Raw genomic sequence first — 19,780 nt, forward strand, 5'->3', positions numbered from 1 at the left:
CATCATCCTAAACTGAAACTGAGTACCCCTTAAATAGTAATTCCCCATTCCTAGCTCTGGTAACTACTACTTTGCTTTCATTCTGTATGAATTTGCTTACTTTAGGAACTTCACTTAAGTGAAATCATGAAATATTTGTCATTTTGTGTCTGGCTTATTTCACTTAGCATAATGTCTTCCAGGTTCATCCATCATAGAGCATGTATCAGGATTTAACAAAGCTGAATAATATTCCATCATATAAATATTATTTTGTTTATTCATTCATCTGTCAACGGACAGTTGAGTTGTCTTCCTTGTCTTCTCCTTTTGGCTATTGTGAATAATGCTGCTGTGAACATGGGTATATTAATATCTGTTTGAGTCCTTGCTTTCAAATATTTTGGTTATATACCAGAAGTGGAATTGTTGGATCATATGGCAATTTCATGTTTAGTTTTTGAGGAAACACCATACTATTTTCCATAGTAGCTGTATCATTTTACTTTATTTATTGTATTTTTTGTTTTTTCTTTCTAACTTTGTTGAGAAAAAAATGATATGTAACACTGTGTAAACTTAAGATGTACAACATTTTGATTTGACCTTTGCATATTGCAAAATGATTATCACCATAGTGTTAGCTAATGCTTCCATCACATCACATAATTACTGTTTCTTTTTTATGGTGAAAACACTTCAGATCTACTCTTTTAGCAACTTTCAAGTATACAATACAGTATTATTAACTATAATAATAATCTATACATTAGATCTTCAGGACGTATTCATCTTATAACTGGAAGTTTACACTCTTGGACCAACATCTCCCCACCTCTCTCACCCCACAGCCCCTGGTAATCTATAAGTTTTTATAAGTTTGGCTACTTTAGACTCCACCTATAAGTGATATCAAACAGTATTGGTCTTTCTCTCTGACTTGTTTGACTTAGCCCTCAAGTTCCATCTATGTTGTCACAAAAAGGATTTTCTTACTTCTTGTAGCCACATAATACCCAATTGTGTTTGTATTTGTGTGTGTGTTTGTGTGTATGTGTATGTGTACACACACACATACCACTTCTTCATTCAGCCATTGATAAACACTTAGGTTATTTTCATATTTTGCTTCTTGTGAATAGTGCTGCAATGAATATAGCATATCTCAAAGATACCTCTTTGAAATACGTTTTTCATTTCCTTTTGCTATATAGCCAGGAGTAGGATTACTGGATCACATAGAGGTTCCATGATCAATTTTTTGAGGAACCTCCATACTGTTTTCTATAGTGGCTGTGCCGATTTACATCCCTATCAACAGTGCACAAGGGTTTCCTTTTTTTCCAAATTTTCACCAACAGTTGTTATCGCTTGTATTTTTGATGATTGTCATTCTAACAGGTGTGAGATGATAACTTGTTGTGGTTTTGATTTGCATTTCCCTAATGCTTAGTGATGTTGAACATCTTTTCATGTACCTGTTGGCCATTTGTATGTCTTCTGTGGGAAAATGTTCAGTGCCTCTGCCCATTTCTAATTGGATTGTTTGTTTTTGCTATTGAGCCCCACCAACAATGCACAATAGTTCCAATCCTTCTACATCATCACAAACACATATTATTTTCCATTTTGTTTGTTTTATAATGGACAACCTAATGGATATGGAATTATATCTCGTTGTTTTGTTTTTCATTTCCCTAATGATTAGTGATGCTGATCATATTTTCATGTGCTTTTTGGCCATTTGTGTATATTCTTTGGAGAAATGTGTTTTCAAATCCTTTGCCCATTTTTTACTTGGGTTGATTGATTTTTGTCATTGTTGACTTGTAGGCATTCTTTCCTTGTTCTGGGTATTAATCCCTCATCAGATACATGATTTGAAAATACTTTCTTTATAGTGGTTTGGAGTATACTTGTTTGCATAGTTATCACAGTGGTTGCTCTAGGTATTACAACATATATATGTGACTTATCATGGTTTACTGGCATCAACATTTTACCACTTTAAGCATGGATACCTCACTTCTGTTTAGGTCCTTTTACCTTCCACACTTCTACATTTCATTTTTTTAAGTATCGGGTTATTCTACTATTCTATTTCTTTTTCAATCATCAAATTAACCTGTGAAACTCATAAGTAAAAAGATTGTATATCTGGGCTTCTGCTCTTTTCCTTGTTCCTTCTTTCCTTATGTGCTTTTTGTTGTTGTTGTTTTTTAATTTTCTTTCTGTCAGATCTTCCTGAAGACAGCTTTTAAGGATAGGTCTGCTCAAGACAAATTCTTTTCTTTTCTTTTTTTTTTTTTTTTTAAGATTTTATGTACTTATTCATGAGAGACACACAGAGAGAGATAGAGACATAGGCAAAGGGAGAAGCAGGCTCCCTATGGAAAGCCTGTTGCAGGACTTGATCCCAGGACTCCAGGATAGGATCATGACCTGAGCCAAAGGCAGAAACTTAACCACTGAGCCACCCAGGTGCTCCAGGACAAGTTCTTTTAATTTTTTATTGTACAAGAATGCCTTCATTTTTCTCTTCATTCCTAAAAAATAGTTTTTCTAAATACAGAGAGAATGTGCAGTTGACATTTCTTTTCCTTTATCATTTGGGAAAAAAAATGCTTTGCCACTTCTTTCTGAACTCCATGGTTTCAAGTGAGAAATCTGTTTTTCAAATTGGTGTTTAAATGTTTTAAAATACTTGTTTTTCTCTCATTACCTTCAGATATTTTCTTTCTCTTTCATTTTCAGAAGTTCAGTTATAATGTGGATGGGAGTGTATTTCTATGGCTTTTACCTGTTAGGAGTTTTCTCCACTCCATAATTTGTGGGTGTGTCTGTTTTTACCAAATTTGAGTATTTGGCCACTATTTTTCTCATCTCTTTCTGAGATGCCAGTGATATGAATGTTGGATCTTTTGTCCTTGCCCTACAGACACCTGAAGTTTCTGTTCATTTCTAAAATACCCTATTTTCTCTCTGTTGTTCAGACTGGGTGGCTTAAATGGATCTGTCCTCTGTCCTCTTCAGTCTTTTTGAGTTCATCCATCAACTTATTATTATTATTATTATTATTATTATTATTTCTGTTGTATTTTTCAGTTCTGTATTTTCCATTTAATTCTTTTTATAACTTTTATTTCTTTGCTGAAAATTTCTATTTTTTCATATGTTCCAAAAGAGTTTGTAATTAATTGATTATTGTAACAGTTATATGATGGCTGTTAAAAATCCAAGTCAGATATTTGAACCATCTGACTCATCTCAACATTAACATCTGTTGATTGTCTTTCTCATTTAATTTGAGATTTTTCTTGATTTTTGGTATGGCAAGTGATCTTTTATTGTATCCTGGACATTTCATCTGTTAGATTAGGAGACCCAAGGTCCATTTAAGTTTTTTCATTATTGTAGGCAGTCATGGATTTAATTAAGAATGGCTACTTTTGTGGGCCATGATTCCAATGGCAGTTTATTTTTCAGTGCCTTTCCATTGTTATTTTGGTCAACTAGGTTTATCTAATCTTGCTGGATTTTTTCATTGACCCCTGCTGGCACCGCCTGAGGGAGCCAAATGGATTTTGATAGCCAGGTCTTTGCATGAGTCTCAGGGAGGGAGAGATTTGATGTCTGCAGGGACCAAGAGGCTTTCTGGGCTGGGCTGCTTGTTTCCAACTTGTTTCAACTGTTTTAATGAAGGAAACTTGAATAACTATATCTGAAAAAAGATATACAAATGGAAAATATAGGTGTTCAACAACAACAGCAACAACAACAACAGCAACAACAAAAAGATACAAGGTGCTAAAAACAAAATGAAACTCCTTCACAGCATTTTCTAGGAATGGCCCTTTATAATTCCCATCCACGATGGAGGTAAAGGAAATAAAAAGAGAGACCTATGTTCCTGTCCATTGATTTTCTGGAATAGACTGTCTTACCTAATTATTATGAAAACTAAAATTATTGAGCTGTATTTTAGCAGACCTATTATTGTGATGGTGTTACCTATGGGAAGTATGTTGTACAATTTATTTCTACTGAAGTAACCAAAGAGGAGACCAAAGAAATTAAGTTACCACAAATGGCATTATTTGGAAACCATGTTCATGTAGGTTAGCCACATGAAATATGTTTTCCTCACTGGGTTTTCTAAAGGCACCATGAGAGGGATGCCTGGGTGGCTCAGTCAGTTAAGCTTCTGCCTTTGGCTCAGATCATGATCCTGGAATCCTAGGATTGAGCCCTGCATTGGGGCTCCCTGCTCAGCAGAGAGAATCTGTTTCTCCCTCTCCCTCTGCCTCTGCTCTCACTATCTCACCTGTGCTCCCTCTCTTGAATAAATAAATGAAATATTTAAAAATAAATAAATAAGGTACTATATAATAATAATAATAATAATAATAATAAATAAGGTACTATTCATACCTACATTCTGTGAGGAATGTAGGTATGAATAGTAAAATTAATAGTTCAAATAGTTGCTAACCCCTTAGATTTTTTTCCCAACAGTTATCATTCAGAATATTTTCTGAGTGTGAATTCTTATATATTTACCTTTCAGAAGTTTTGAATGGTAGATATATGCATATTAGCAGATACATCTTTAGCAGTTCAGCACTTAAGAAAGTATATGAGTAAAGGTGGTTATAAATTTGTAATGATTAGTCATGTTTTGAATTCTTATGTCTTCCTATTGCTGGATTTTCATTGAGCAGAATCTTTAGGAGACATCAGCCATGTATGTCTATTTGACATACTTATTAAGTGGGAGAGTCAGAATGAAGCTTTTAATATCTTGGAAGACACTAAAGCATAGTGTGTTGTCAGCTCAGAGCACAACTACATTTTTAAAAACCCTGGTTATTGCAGATAATGTTGTTTATTAACATTGTGGAATATTATAATTAAAGAATAGGCTTAGTATAGTACTTTAAACAGCATTGCTCTGTATTTTCCATTATGAAATAGCTTTAGGGTGACTGTTTCTATTTGGACTAATAGCAAATGCAGTCAGCTTTGTGACCAAGAGCTCAATTTTGTTACTTCATTATGATAATTATTGGCAAGAGGATGCGGTCATATATTGATTTAGAGGAAAATTTACATTTTATTATTGTTATTTCTCTGCCACTGGACAAGTTGACACAGAATATGGTATGCATCACTTAAAAAAAAAGACTTGAAATAAATCAATTTCAGAAAATTTAATGGGGTTTTAAGATATTTCAGATTATTCATTTAATTATAGTTTTAATTCTTAGCAGCTATAGAGAATGATTTCTAACTGTCACAGAATAAAAGATAATGTTTTAAATGTTATGGAATTTGCTTAAAGAAGTTTAAATCGAAGGGAAAGCATTTCCCCTCATCTACAGACTCATACATCTCAAACTTAAGCTGCTTGGGAGCATGGACCTTCCTTACTTTCTCTATCTTTCCATGTGTACCACAAAACCCATATGACCCCTGTTTGTTTAAAGACTGGGGTTTGATCATAAACTGGCATATGTGATAATAAGCTTCTCCTTCTATGAAACATTATAGCTTTGGATCATCCATATTTCAAGCCAGTGCTTCTGGCTGTGATTGTTTAATCACTTTTTTTTTTTTTTTTTTTTTTTTACCAGTGATTACATTTAAAATAATTTAAATTCATGTGACATTTTATTATTTAAAACTTCAGGACATTTTAACATCACAGTGCCAGTTTGTAAAGCTCTGAGAGGCCATGAATTTTTCCTTTATGTTTACTGTCCTATCCCTAGCAACCTAGTATAGTGTCTGGGACAGAGTAGCCACTCAATATCTGTTCAAACAGATATGAACACATTTTTAAAGACACTGTGAAAAAATAACCATTAGAAGCTGCCTTTGTTAATGGGATGAGATTTAGTGTCAGAAGATCTAAATTTTTATCCTAGTTCTACTACTAATTTGCTGTATGATCTCAGGTATTCTACTTAAAAACTGTGCTTTTCATACTATGAAATGAAGCAATGAGATTTGATGAATGATAAAGTTCAATCCATATTTAAATATGCATAATTCATCAATTCATGTTTAGCAGCATGCATTTGGGAAGTGACTGGCTGGAAACAAAGTTACAGTTTGTGGCCATGGAACTAGAGTTGCCAACTGGCATATCTGGGCTTGGAGCTAAGACTTTGGTCTCTGGCTACTAAACTTTGGCTCTACCATTGAATTTATCACCAACTTGATGGTGATGATAATAATAATAACAGTGGTAATAATAAGGCTTTTCTGTACTTTGGCATAGAAAATTCATTTTTAGGAATGAGAAAAACGAAATCTGACACAGAAGAGTGATAACAAAATGATAAAAAGAACTAGATTTAAATCCTGGTTCCAAAATTTTCTGAGATTTTGGCCAAGTAATTTAAATCTCTTTGTGTCTCAATTTTGGCATCTGTAAAAGGGGATCATGATAATAATATCTAAATGAAGCAACTTATTTCAAATTCTAGGACGTGGTAAGCTTTGGAAGCCTTACAGCCCAGCTGATATAAATGAATTAGATAGGTGAGTGAAATGAATTCATGAAAAATAAATCTGTATATTTGGCTTGAAACAAACATTGGCAGGTGAAACTGTGGGGAGTGCTTGGTGGAGAGACTACTGGCCTGTGTCATGCCACCCCCTACTGACCAGCTCTGTCAAAATTTGGTCCATCTCTTACCAGCTTTCTCATTCTTCTCATTTGTAAAATGGTGATGATAACATCACCTACCTAATAGGGTTATTGTGAATTTTAAATGAAACAGTCCGTGTAATGAGCTTAGTTAGAACAATGATGGCATATAGTAAGCAGTCAATGAATGTGGCCACTCTTACAGTGTTTCATTAAGTCCATCCAGGGAGCTGGGTGGAACTGAAAGAGATATGGGAGACATTCAGCCTAATGAATGAAGAGAAAGCTATGTGAATTCACTAGAACCAAATAGGTTAGGATAGTCTACTATAGTTTCTTTTAAGTAGGCTCCATGCCCAGTGTGCATGGAGCACGGTGTGAGGATTGAACTCACGACCCTGAGATTAAGACCTGACTTGAGATCAAAAGTCCAAGGCTTATCCTACTGAGCCAACCAGGCACCCACTACTGTATTTTTTTTTAAAAAAAGAAAACCACTCATAAACATATTAAAACTTTGAGATTTACAAAGCTATACAGATGTGAGATGTTGAAAGTCCCCACTTATGTCATTGACAATAAATATTGCAGTCTCCAATTTATTCTCAGGCAATGAGCATTCCTTTTAACCAAAAAGATATGCCTAAGGGAAAAGGTCTTTTAGTCTCCCACCACATGGATTAAAAGATATTTCTAAATAGTGCTCTCAAAGTTGTAAATAGACTGTCAGTCTTTCGGTACAAGGGCAACAGCTGTGGTATCTCAGTGAGTCACTACCCACTTTCTGTTCACGAGGGAACCCAAAATCATCTTGTCCGTACAAAAGTGAGTTGGTGTGGGGGGGAGGGGTCAATACCTTAAAATTTCTGCACAGAGTCCTTCAGCTAAATTCCTGAAGCTGCAAAGTCACCACAGGCAGACTAATAAAGGACAGAATTGGAAGAACAGAGGTCAAATTCATAAAGACAAATGAAGGGAAGCTGTCTCTACTACATGTATTAAAGCATATTTCTTTCTGGTGAGCTTTAAGGAAACATGAAATAAGCCTATATATTTCATATTGTGAAGTCCTTTTTTGATTGAAAAAATCTTCATATATGTGGCCATAAATTGCCTCATTTAAAAAAATCATGTGTGATTGTTGAGAAACAGATCATAACCCTTTTTCAAGTGCATTGGGGTCTAACCGCCCTCTTAGCAGAAAGTAATAGAATGTTTCCTCCTTTAGAAGCATTGTTTCTTATACATTAAGGTCATTTAGCCTGAACTAAGTGCTTCTTTAAAATCTAAATATCCCTCCAAAGTGTCAGGTGGCTATATTCCCACGCTTTAAAGTAAATTACTTTTACCGCTGACTTTTCTCTCTTTACCAACTGAGGATTTGACCTTGAAGGCAGTGGAGTTTCAAATGGAAGATTAAAATTAAATTAAATTAAAAACTAAATTAAATAAAAAACTGAGGGACTTCTGAGGTGGGTTAGCTCAAATTAAGAATCTTGGTCAGATGTCCAAGGAGTCTTCTGGGAAGGAAGGAGAAGACATTAGGAGATTTGATGAAAATGGAGACTAGATTAATTTAGTTTGTAATTATACTAGGCTTTTCAGAAGCAGATTGTCTGTTTCCAAAAATCCTATGTATGATACTTACACTGTAAATTAATAATACTTGAAGCACTTAATAAAGTCTGCGCTAGTTCATTACAACAGGGTGAATTTTAATGGCTACAGAATTAGTAGGGCCCAAAGCAAAATGAAAATGCAGGCTCCTTGTTCAGAAAGCAAGACAGGAATTGTTAAATATACTAAAGTATAAAACTGTTTGCTTTTTTCTTCCATCTTTCTCTCAACTGATCAGAGTGTATTTTATTTCCTATTTAATGTTGTTCCAAAAAAAGAAAAAAAAGTTAAAATTATTATCATGCATTTTACCATTCATCTTTATATTGTGTGATGCAAATATGAGACTATTTAACTTACGTGCAGAATCATCAAAATTATACAATTTGTATATCATAGATCATGTATATATATGTTACTCTTACCAAAAGAGTGGAAACACTACACAAACCTTTTTATTTCACTTCTTGATATATGCCCACTGTACTGACGACACTCTTTCCTTTGGCTCACTAATAGTAAGGAAGAACTGCAAAAAAAAAAAGAACTATGGCTTTCCCTTTCTCTTTTTATGTCTTTATTTTCACCATAAGCAGCCTGCTAATTCAAGAGGGGGAAATGCAAAAAAAATAAAGGATATGATAGAATTTCTTGTGTTGGGGAGGAAAATTTTTTCCCTCTTAACTTCTAGGTTCTTTGGCTGGTCTAATAATTAAATCAACATAAGACAGAGTCTCAGGAGAAAAACAAGTTTAATTTCCTATAAACAGAGGCCATAAAAATATAAGATTCAAAGAGGAAACTAAATCAGGCAGCTTTTATACCTTTCAGGCAAAGAAACAATAAGTTCGTGAAAACTTGACAAAAATAAGTTCAGACTTTGAGTAGTAAATTAGTGAAGAAATAAGAGGGTTTGTTGATATAGCCTTGTCTCAATTCCCTGTCTCTTTACTTCCTGGTACAGGACAGGTATCACTCACATGGGAGATTTATTTTCTGCTTTCAGGGGACAGAAGAGGCTCAGAGTGTCCTTCTTGCACAGGCTGTGTCCCAAATAACTTTAATTCAAGATAATCAATATGCCACTTTGGTGGCATATTCTGGGTGGCCTGCCCTGAACCCCATCAGTTGTGACTCCGTGTTTCTTAGAATACAATTGCCTTCTGAAGTATAAGCCAAATCCTGATTCCTGTGGAAAGCCATGGCCTCTTGGGATTGTTGGCTTCCCCACTTAGTCATAGACAGAGAATACTTAACCTCACATCGAATCTCCCTGCACTCCCAGGAATTGTGGGTCCACCAGAATTCACCACTATGCATATTATGCATATATATATATATATGTAAATGAGACAGCAAGCGATTGCTAGGGGTGGGCATGCCCTAGCAGATACCCCTTCTTACCCATAGGTTCCACTATCCCATCAGACTTCACCCACAAAAACAATGATTTGAATTAAAAAAAAAAAAAATTAAGCAAGGGGCTATTCTGAGCATGGGCTCCTGGGCAGTTGCCCAAGTTACACACTCATGCATTCAGCCCTGCCTTGAAGTTTTTTTTTTAAATATAGATTTATATACAAATGACCGGGGATCCCTGGGTGGCTCAGCGGTTTAGCGACTGCCTTTGGCCCAGGATGCGATCCTGGAGTCACGGGATCGCGTCCCACGTGGGGCCCCCGGCATGGAGCCTGCTTCTCCCTCCTCCTGTGTCTCTGCCCCCCTCTCTCTCTCTTTCTCTCTCTCCCTCTTTATCATAAATAAATAAATAAATAAATAAATAAATAAATAAATAAATAAATAAATAAACTTTAAAAAAAATGACCAATCACTTAGCAACCTGATATGCAAAAGAAGTTGAAGCTGGCTAGCCCTCGTTTTCTTATGTGCACTAACACTGTCTCAGACATATAGGAAGTCAGAATAAATGCCAACCTTATTCTTATTTCATCATCTGCAGGAATGAGTAGCCTAGGAGGGAGATAGATAGTTTAATTTTGTCTTCAAACAAACACAGTGCTTTATGGACTATAGCATTTCAGCAAATATTAAGATAAGACATGAGACTTCACAGAAATGATGCTGTTTATTTGGTATAAGAGGTAATTGAGTGGGAAAAAAAAAAAAAAAAACCTGAAGAGAAACTGAGTGGAAAGACAGCTATACTGAGTAGGTCTAGTCCTGGCCTTGCTGTTGGCTGCCTGTGGCCTCAGGCATAACACTTCACTTCCCTAGTCCTCATTAACTTCATCTGTAAAAGAGGGTTCATACTCAGATGGTTTCTAGGTTAAAATGTATTTGATTGAAGACACATTTATAAATTAAGTACCCCTTTTTAAAGACACACTTTTAGACTTTATTGAATTCTTTCTAGAATTTCCAAAGGTCCCCAGATGTGCCTTCAACATATGTACACTGGGACCTGCAGTTTGAATAAGCACCTTTTCCACTTTCTGCATCTTCTTTATCCTGAAAGACTGCTACTCATTGCCCGAAATCCAGGGAGATTTGTGACACATTGAGAGACTTAGAGGTCCATGGATTATTTCAGTCCTGTTTTCATTTTTTCTTTAGATCTTTTAGCTCATGCCCAAATCACAATTTACCTCACTACCTGAAAGTTCTACTTCATGACTTATTGAAACGTATTAATATTTTATCAGAAGATTATTTTTGCTATATTTTTAGAAGGGCTGCCAACATATAAAATATGATTTTTATTATATCTTATGGAGAATTGATTTTTTTCACAAAAAAAGTAGACTCAATCTTATAGTCAATAGAGAACTAAATATTTGGAAATAAAGGTGGGAGACAGAAGGGAATTATAATGTTGAGTTCCTGTTATAAACCAGGCATTGTGCTTTCTATATATTATTTTTGTTTAACTCCTTCATAATCACTATGGTAGGTGGCAATAAGAATATTAGCAGTTGCCTATGCTAGACCAGAAAGTCTTCCAGAACCTTTTAATGAAACTCCAGCCACACTTCTCTCCCACATTCCAGTATTGCATGACTAACTACCTACATGGCAAGTCCACTGAGCACTGACCTCTCAAGATCAATAAGGCCAGGTAAGTTCATCTTCTTTCCCTAAAAGCCTTTTGTAGCCACAGCCCTTCTCATCTCACGTGATGGTGAAGCTATTCTTCCAGTTGCTTTGGCTAGAAGCCTTGGGGCCATCCTTTTCTCTCTCTTTTCTCTCCATGAAGTACAGGAGATCCTGTTGCTCTCACTTCAAAATAAGCCCAGCATGAATCTGACTGACCACTCCTCACCAGCTCTTCCTGACTTTGAGCCAATGTGGCCTCTCTCTCTAAGCTTTCTGCCTGCCACTATCCTGACCTCCACTGTGATCTGTTCCCAACTGGCAGCCAGGATGAACTTGTTAAAACATAATATGTTAGTGTCACTTCTGAGCTCAAACTTTTGCAGTGACCCCCATTTCACACCGAGGGAAAGCAAAAAGCTGAGCATCCTTGATCCATCCCTCCCTCTACCTTCCCACAGTACTCCCCACTGCCCTACCATTTTCTCTTCTACTAATCTCCCCTTCCTTCTTTCACTCCATCCCTACTGACCACATAATTCCAAAACAACCGCACACACTCCCAGCTTCCAGCCTTAACCTTGGTGGTTCTGTCAGCTTAGAACACCCTTCTTTGGTACATGACTCACTCCCTCACATCTTTCAAGTGTCTGGTCACATCTTACTTTCTTAGTGAGGTTCTCTCACCTCCTAATAACCTCCAGCCCATGTACTCCTCAACCCCCTTAACTTGATCTATTCTTCTTACATCAGTAACATATTCATGTTCTAAAATACTGTATACTTTATTCCTTCACCGTAGTTATTGTTTATTTTCTATTTTCTCACCTTAACTAAAATGAAATGTTCATTATTCTAAGCACTGAGCAGAGTGCTTGACATGTGATAAATGCTCAATAGATCTTTGGGACTTGAGCGAGTGTGTGAGTGAGTGAATGAGTGAATGAATATACAAGTGGTCTCATTTTTTCCCCATACTAACCTGACTAAGGTAGGTTTCCTTGTCTCTATTTTACAATGAAGAAATTGAAACCCAAAGAGGCTAGGTAACTTTCACAACCCAGAAGTCCTATAAGAGGCAGAGCTGAGATTAAGAGAAAACTCTCTGATCTGGACCTTTTCCCCTTTATCACACTGTAAAACATGTACTTTATGAAAATATCAGTATTCCATAAAATGTGATGCGTTTACAGTCTCCATCTCCCCTTCTCCATACTCTAAGCCAATTTTTTTTTAAATGAACCTCTTAACATAATGTAACTAAAGTGACTGGCTTATAAAATAACTTGCATGACAAGAATGATAGGAAATGTGTTAGTTAGGACTCTGGCTGCAGAATCGTAGAATCAAACCACTTGAACTAGTGTAAATCAAAAACTTAAAACTAAATGATTTGAAAAATATAAAGTAGAATGCATCATAAGACTATAATGAGCTCATGAGAGCCACAAGGAAAAATAAAGATGTAAGTAAGAGCAGGAAGCAGATGAATTTGGAGAGCTCTCACTCTACCTTCCACGAGTCTTTTTCACTTTTCTTTTCTGGAGATTACCAGTATGTGCTCCCTCTGCCCATAAGGGGCAAGGTGACCACACTCCAGCCATAACTCTTTCACCTTAAATGAGACTGTAGTCTCCTAGTTCCAGATTAGAAGCCCAGTGCAGATGATGCCCCTTCCCTTTAAAGCAAAGCCCAGGGATCAGGACTCACTGACAAACAACTGATGGAGGATACCTCTGAAAGTTGGGGAATGCAGAGAAATGGGTTAAGCAGAACACTCCAAAAATAGATGACTGTCGAACAAAGTGGAACAGTGGAAAACACCCTACTGAATCAAACAGTTTAAGTTGCAATTCCCACTTTGGCTTTTTGTTGATTTTGTTTGTTTCTTTGTTTTTACTTTTGTTCTTAGATGTCTGTACTAAATATTGGTTACGTGGTGATAGGAAAGAGGAAGAAGCAAAAGAAAAAAAAACCCTTGGAGTAAAGGAAAATAAGAAAATTAAAGTATAATAAAATACTAGAGATTCTAACTTTTTCCGTTCTGTCACCAACAACTAAATGCCATGGGCAAGTCACTCACTGGTCTTAGTTCCCTTATCCATATAAATAAGGAGATTAGGCAAGAATCAATAAGTTTCCAAAACCAACTTGATCAGGAGAATGAACTGGGGACCCAGTTTAAAATGCAAATTGCCCTAACTTTATTAATAAATATGCTGATTTAACAGCTCTTGCATGACATTCTATAATTTGTATTTTCCTGCAGCTTTCCAGATGATCATGTTGATCAACCATACTTGAGAACCACTAGATCAGATGACATTTGAGACACCTTCTAGTGCTTGCACTCTTTGTTTACATCAATATTTTCTAACTTATGAAACGTTTCAAGTGTAATAAAATTGATTTCTTATTGTAGATCTGGGTGTGTTTTTGAGAAATTTTATAATCTTTTCATTTCGTTTCAGTAGAAAATTAAGAACAATACCCGCACAAAATAGTCTCAATAAATAATACAAATGAATAAATGGCCAGTTCTCTGCTTTAAAATCAACATTTTTTTTGTTATCTCTTTGAGTAATCTTCTCATACATGTAGGGAAAAAATCAGATTCATTCAGTTTACTGGAATATTAAGAATATTTAATAGAATAATTTTATATAAATCAGGACTCCTACCTGAGAGCTACTGATAATAGAGTATAATTTTTGTCTTTTATAATGTGGATACATGAAATATATATATATATATATATATATATGATATTGTTATGCTACTGTAGTTCTTGCATTTGACCACCCATAGCATCTTATTCTTAACCTATCAGCTTTGTCAAGCTCAAAATATTGCTCAGCAGAGAATTGTATTGGCCCCGATCTTTCTGAATGCCACGTTTTCTTTTTGGAAACAAATACAGTGTTATAGATTTCTAAAGGGGTCAAACTTTGAGGCAGAGATTCTGGAATGTCATTCTGTCTTTGTGCCTATTAGCTGAGTAAAATTGGGCAAAACACATCACCTCTTTGGGCCTCCAATTCCTCTTCTGTGAAATGAATTCCATATTCATTCAGGCACTGTAATTCCTATAAATAATTAGGAGGTAAAAAAAATATTCATACCAGTATTCTTAAATCTGAAGATCACTTTATCTTTGTTTAATACTTAGATCTACTATTTTTCTCATTCTCTATGGACTTTCTTTTAATATGCTACCTAGAACCACAAAATTATATTGCTCAAGCAGAATTCTGTTGATACCTATGCTTTCCAACACCAGATCATTTTTGTGACACAAGTCCCTTTCTTTGTGAACTTTTAGAGAAGAAAAATGACAGCTCAGCATAAAGCATGTGATATGATTGGAAAAGTTACCTCCCATGACTCTGGGCCTACTTACAATTCCATTTTCTCACTCTCTTCAGAAAGCATCAATAATTAGGGGTCATGGTTTGTTTTGAGCATCAGCAAGCCTGTGGTAGTGTACTTGGGATTATGCCCTGATTTGTGTCCTCCTGTGATGTCAGAAGAACCACCCTGGGAAGATTGATACCTCTAGCCCTTTATTTACAGCTGCTTAGTTGCAGCAAAAAATGATAAAATGATAAAAGAAATAATACACGGGAAGTGAATACAGTCCTGTGTGTATAGTGTATCTTACAAAATCAAAAGATCAATGTGTGCATTTTATTGCTTTTTAACGAATATAAAAAGTTAATAGTAGAATACCAAACCCAGTTATTGTGGTGACATTATACTTTATTCCTGGTGGTAGATTTTATTTTCTGGGAAGCACAAAACTACATGATGTATATAACATCATGCAAAAACACATTCATGTAAATTTTCTGTAGAATTCCCTTCTCACATCACTGAATTTAATGTTTGTCAGAGTAATTCTTTTTTTTTTTTTTTTGTCAGAGTAATTCTTAAGAGAACTTAAGTATCTTTTTTTTTTTTTCAGGTTAGTTCTTAAATCTATTATTGTGTTTTGTTATGTTTTAGAACAGCTGAGCATCACAAACCAAGAGTGACAGCCAGTTAAAAAAAACAAACAAACAAACCTGAAGAGTTTGGATCTTTTTCTGCCTTAGAAGCAAGAAAAATGGAAAATTGATAATCAAAGGTAAAATTGTGTCATTTCTTCTAATATAACACAACCCTATGGCTTCTTTTCCAGCTATCTTACGGAAAACAATTTCTTTCTTTCTTTTTTTTTTTTTTTTTTTTTTGATAACATGGTATATTCAAGCATAAATATTCCTGGTTTGTAATTCCAGACATATTAAGAGGCTGCTGAGTACAGACTGTGATTTTTAACTCCCTGGTTTGCTTGTTACAGAATGTAAAAGAGACATGTTTTATATGTTTATATGTTTAGTCTTCATTCTTGTTGTTAATCTAGAATGGCAGATGAGGTAAATGCCGTTTTCCTGACTGTGGACCAAAATAGTGTACTTTGCATTAAGCATAGAATTACAAAATTAGATGGCATCATATCAGCTTTTAACTTTTTTTCTTTTTAGTGTTGGGCAGGTTTGAACTTATCAGTACTTATCAGTACAGTGTGCTCACCAAGATCTACATGCTCTAAGAAAGGCAGTGGAGACACTTGAGACAATGCTGTATCTCCGCTCCACTCCTTTCCTATCATTATGGAGTTTTGAGAAGGAAAAAAAAGGAGATTCTTAATAATGTACAAATCTGAAACACCACATATGAGGTGTCTAATCAAGAGATTAAAATTGCTGAATGTATTAATAAGCTGTCATCTTTCTTGGGGTTGCTTGCTTGAGACAATGATTTGAGCATGGTGATTAACTGGGAAGCTCATCCTAAGGATGGGAGTTAGAGGTCAGAGAGTGTAAATTGGGGAAGAAGCAAAGGCCAAACCAAGTGGGGAGTAGAAGGCCCTCAATGCGGACTGCAGGAGCATTATTCCCTGGGACCTCTGGAAGCTTGGGGGACCTCCCAGAATTTCTGCCTGAAGGACTTGTGGCAAGAGGTTTATCCACTGGGTTTTCCCACATTGGTTGTGGATTGGTCCCAGGGGCATTGACAACCCCTGCAATGTGGGGCTGTGCTGGCATTGCATGGGGCTGGAATCACCCAGTGGTCACTTGAGTTTGGATGCTAGAAAGGTGAAGAGAACCCCAGCTGGCGCAGAACCATCTGTCTGTGCAGCTATGGCTGAAATCATAGGTGGGCCAAGGGGTGTGATACAGGGAACCAGAGGCATCCATTAGATTTCCTTTTAACTTATTCTAAATCATAAAATAAATCACATATTCCTCCTAAATGATATACCTCCAGGAAGAAAATGTTTTGTGCTATATTGAAAAGTTAAATCCAGGTGTCATAGAACCAGAGTGAACTATATTTCAAAATTAATTTCATCAATAAATTGTTTGTGTTTAGAGTGAGATGTACAACTTGGTCCACAAGTACATTTGAGATATTATATAGTAAAATACAAAGTATGACCCAAATGTTGGAATAAAGACAATGGCATTTCATTAGATCTGTACTTACTACTACTAAGTGTAGATGATTTTATGTACAAGAAGGTGTCTGGATACACAGAAAACCAATTACCATCTTTCCTGTTTGGAAATAACCCAGTAAGCAATGTCATCACTTGTGTGATAAGAGTGACTTAATTATGCATGTCTGAGCATAATGGTACAAGGATGGTCAGCTTGTGAAGTGGATTTAACACATTAAAGTGAATCAGGGGTTTTTGACAGATTTAAGTAAGGTCAGGTGAAGGCTTCAGTTGTGTTGTGACGTAGCAGATCCTATGTTCAGAGGAGGACTATCATTTGTGAACTCACCAAGAAGCTATACAAACAACCAGCAACAAACATTTAAATTGATTTACATTAGCATCCATATTGCTAGTGAAGGAAATGAAATGTGGGCATAGAGGAGGAACAGCAGAGAGAACCAGGGGAGGTAGTGACAGATGGCAAGGCAGAAATACCAAAGGGTACACAGAATCAGACTATGGGATGAAGGAAACCCTGTGACAGTGGAGAGAGATCTCTTAAGAAGAACCACATCTGAGGGCAGAAGGTGAACAGAGTGAATGGTCCCAGTTAATATTTGAGGCTGACAAATTCATGAGTCATCAAAGATTAAGTTACTTTGTCTTCTCAACCTGAACAATGCAGTTGCCCCTCCGTGGGCTCATCAGGCTGTAAAGTCTTCCAAAACAAAAGCTCTGATCATGGCTGTGCTTTGCTCAGAAAATATTCTCTAATTTATCAATCTATCATTGTCCAAACTTCTTAACCAAACATGTAAAAACTGCCACTCTTAAGTTTTCAGACTTACTTATTCCTTGGCTTCCCCCACCAGTGGTCTAGACCATTGTGTATAATGCAAATTCTGTAGTTTATCAAGTCTTCCAAGTGATTTACTGTTTTTTGGCTCTCCAACATAGATTGGCCTGGGATAAGGCCCAAGAATTTGCATTTCTAACAAGTTCCCAGGTGATGTTGCCAGTCCTGAGACCTCCTTTGTGAACCACCCTGTGAAAACAAACATGTAGACTGGCTACTACTAATTCCCACATTGCAGTTTGAGTGAAAGACTGATTGCAGTAAAAGGGCTCCCTTGCCAACATCACCATCGTGGGAAGGTATGCTAGTTTAAGAACAGTCTGAGTCTTCTGTCAGTTATTATTTCCATATCATAAAATTCCCAACGATAAGCTTTGTGATAGATGTTTATATCCCCTCCTGGGTTATAGACATTGTAGACCTATACATATTTGTTGGAGGGAGGGATGGATGGATGGATGGATGGATGGATGGATGGTTGGATGGATGAATGGATCGATGGACAGATAAATGGATGGAAGGAAGGAAGGACAGATGAATAGGTTTGGCAGTCAAGGGTTGGTTTCAGCAAGAAACTTATCTTCTTATGAAGAAGTTGCTCTGGGATATGCCATTAGGGAAAGACTGATTTCTTTCACATGAAAACCTTCTTATCATGTAAGACTGTACGCAGTATATAAGACATTGAATTAGATGGATTAACTCTACGTATCCAGAGCCTGAGTGTCTGGCATCAATCATATTGTGCTCCTTAATAAGCAGAGTCTTTCACAAAAGACTTTTTTGCTATTTGATTGAGTGCAACAGGGGGCAAATGTCATTTATATCAAGGAAAATTGTACATTTCACTTTATAAAAGAACCACTGGGTATGTGAGACCAGGAAATCACATCCATTTAATAAATTTCTTTGCAAACGTCTCTTCCTTGAGTTTAAATTTTGCAGCTGCAGCATAATTTGAGTGTTTATTCACATGTAGGACAATTGTGCTTTCTGGGTTTTGCTTTCTCGCATTCAAATGTGTTTGTGTAGCGACGTTGCACATTTTCTCTTCGCGTCTCTTATCTGCGTACATCATCCCATGATTGGCTTGGTAAATTTATCCTACTTTTCTTGCTAAAATAACTGTTCCTGCTGTCTGCTTTCTGCCTACTCTTTGATTTATTCCAGAAAATGGGCTCAATGCCGACTTTTATAGCTCAGTGTGAAATTTATTCTGTATGTTTCTAAACCAAGTTCCCACATATTTTTTTCTGTTATGTGATCCATAGTGATGTCAGCTTTAAAATGCACACTTGAAAAAGCCTATTAGGATTATGTATTAGCATAAATAAGAACAATCAATGATGACATGAATCTTGACATTTTCTTTTTGAGGATTTGTTTTGTAATTCACTTTAATAGTAGAAAATTCACATGTTCACGTCCTGTTACGGCATGCCTAATGGGAAACGTAAAGGAAAAGTCTAGTTTCAACTTTGTTATTACTTTAGTGCATGCCCTTGGCTGAGTCCTTACACCTTAGTTGCCTCCATTATAAAATGAAAGCTTTAGGATCACTGTCCCTGGGATTCATGCCAGTATCTTATCTTGCAATGTCAGGATGCAGATCATATGAAATGCTCCTTAAAATCAGGCACAGAAGTGGAGTTGGTCAATACACTTACACAGCACATGTGTGACAGTGAAGTTGAAGGAGCAGGATTTTGGATCTAAATTCAAAACCTAACTCTTTCCCTAATTCCCAATATGAGCTTGGAGAATTTCCTGTACCACTCTACATACCTTAGCATTATCCTCTGTGAAATGAGGGCAGGGTTGGTAGTACCTGCAAGGTTGCTTTCAAGATTAGAGATAATCCAAAAAATATCCAGCACTCACATGCCGAACATGCATAGCTCTGAGAATCTGTGCCAGCCTCTAAGCTGGCCAGAGCCCAAACCATGGTTTTAAAGGTTAACAGAAGATTACATTCTTCGCCAATATAATTCTACCAGGCTAATAAATGTTTATTTGTGACTCTGAAAAATGAACAGGATTTAGAAAACGTACCCATAATTTAGTTGTCCGAGACTGGCAACACTTATGGGAAAGCTCAACATAGTTTTTCATGTAGACAGGATACCTGGTTCCA

General features: G+C 36.2%; 2 protein-coding genes across 44 annotated transcripts in view; one reads left to right on the plus strand and one right to left on the minus strand.

Annotated features, from left to right (window-relative positions):
* The window catches only part of DLGAP1 (DLG associated protein 1), an 875,942-nt gene that overhangs the window by 271,664 nt on the left and 584,498 nt on the right, over window positions 1–19,780 (plus strand). For 7 of the 8 annotated variants that reach the window (XM_077900117.1, XM_077900118.1, XM_077900123.1 and 4 more), the window contains one exon: window positions 15,308–15,428. The gene's annotated coding sequence lies outside the window, so the exon portion shown is untranslated. The remainder of the gene's footprint in view (window positions 1–15,307; window positions 15,429–19,780) is intronic. The other variant, XM_077900125.1, reaches the window with a different exon arrangement.
* Window positions 1–19,780, minus strand: part of LOC144315493 (uncharacterized) — a 52,980-nt gene that overhangs the window by 8,155 nt on the left and 25,045 nt on the right. For 10 of the 36 annotated variants that reach the window (XM_077900144.1, XM_077900143.1, XM_077900152.1 and 7 more), the window contains 2 exons: window positions 16,423–16,566; window positions 14,325–14,388 (listed from right to left, as the gene is read on the minus strand). The exons of 3 other annotated variants lie outside the window; for them this stretch is intronic. In XM_077900144.1, coding sequence (XP_077756270.1) covers window positions 14,325–14,388; window positions 16,423–16,566 — 208 coding nt within the window. Of the gene's footprint in view, window positions 1–2,262; window positions 3,701–7,490; window positions 7,555–8,702; window positions 8,781–10,186; window positions 10,223–10,334; window positions 10,503–14,324; window positions 14,389–16,422; window positions 16,567–19,780 lie in introns of those variants that run through there. 23 more of the 36 variants (XR_013381204.1, XR_013381206.1, XR_013381205.1 and 20 more) reach the window with 13 other exon arrangements.

This window comes from Canis aureus, chromosome 6 (assembly GCF_053574225.1).
Source record: "Canis aureus isolate CA01 chromosome 6, VMU_Caureus_v.1.0, whole genome shotgun sequence".
NCBI classification, from domain to species: domain Eukaryota; kingdom Metazoa; phylum Chordata; class Mammalia; order Carnivora; family Canidae; genus Canis; species Canis aureus.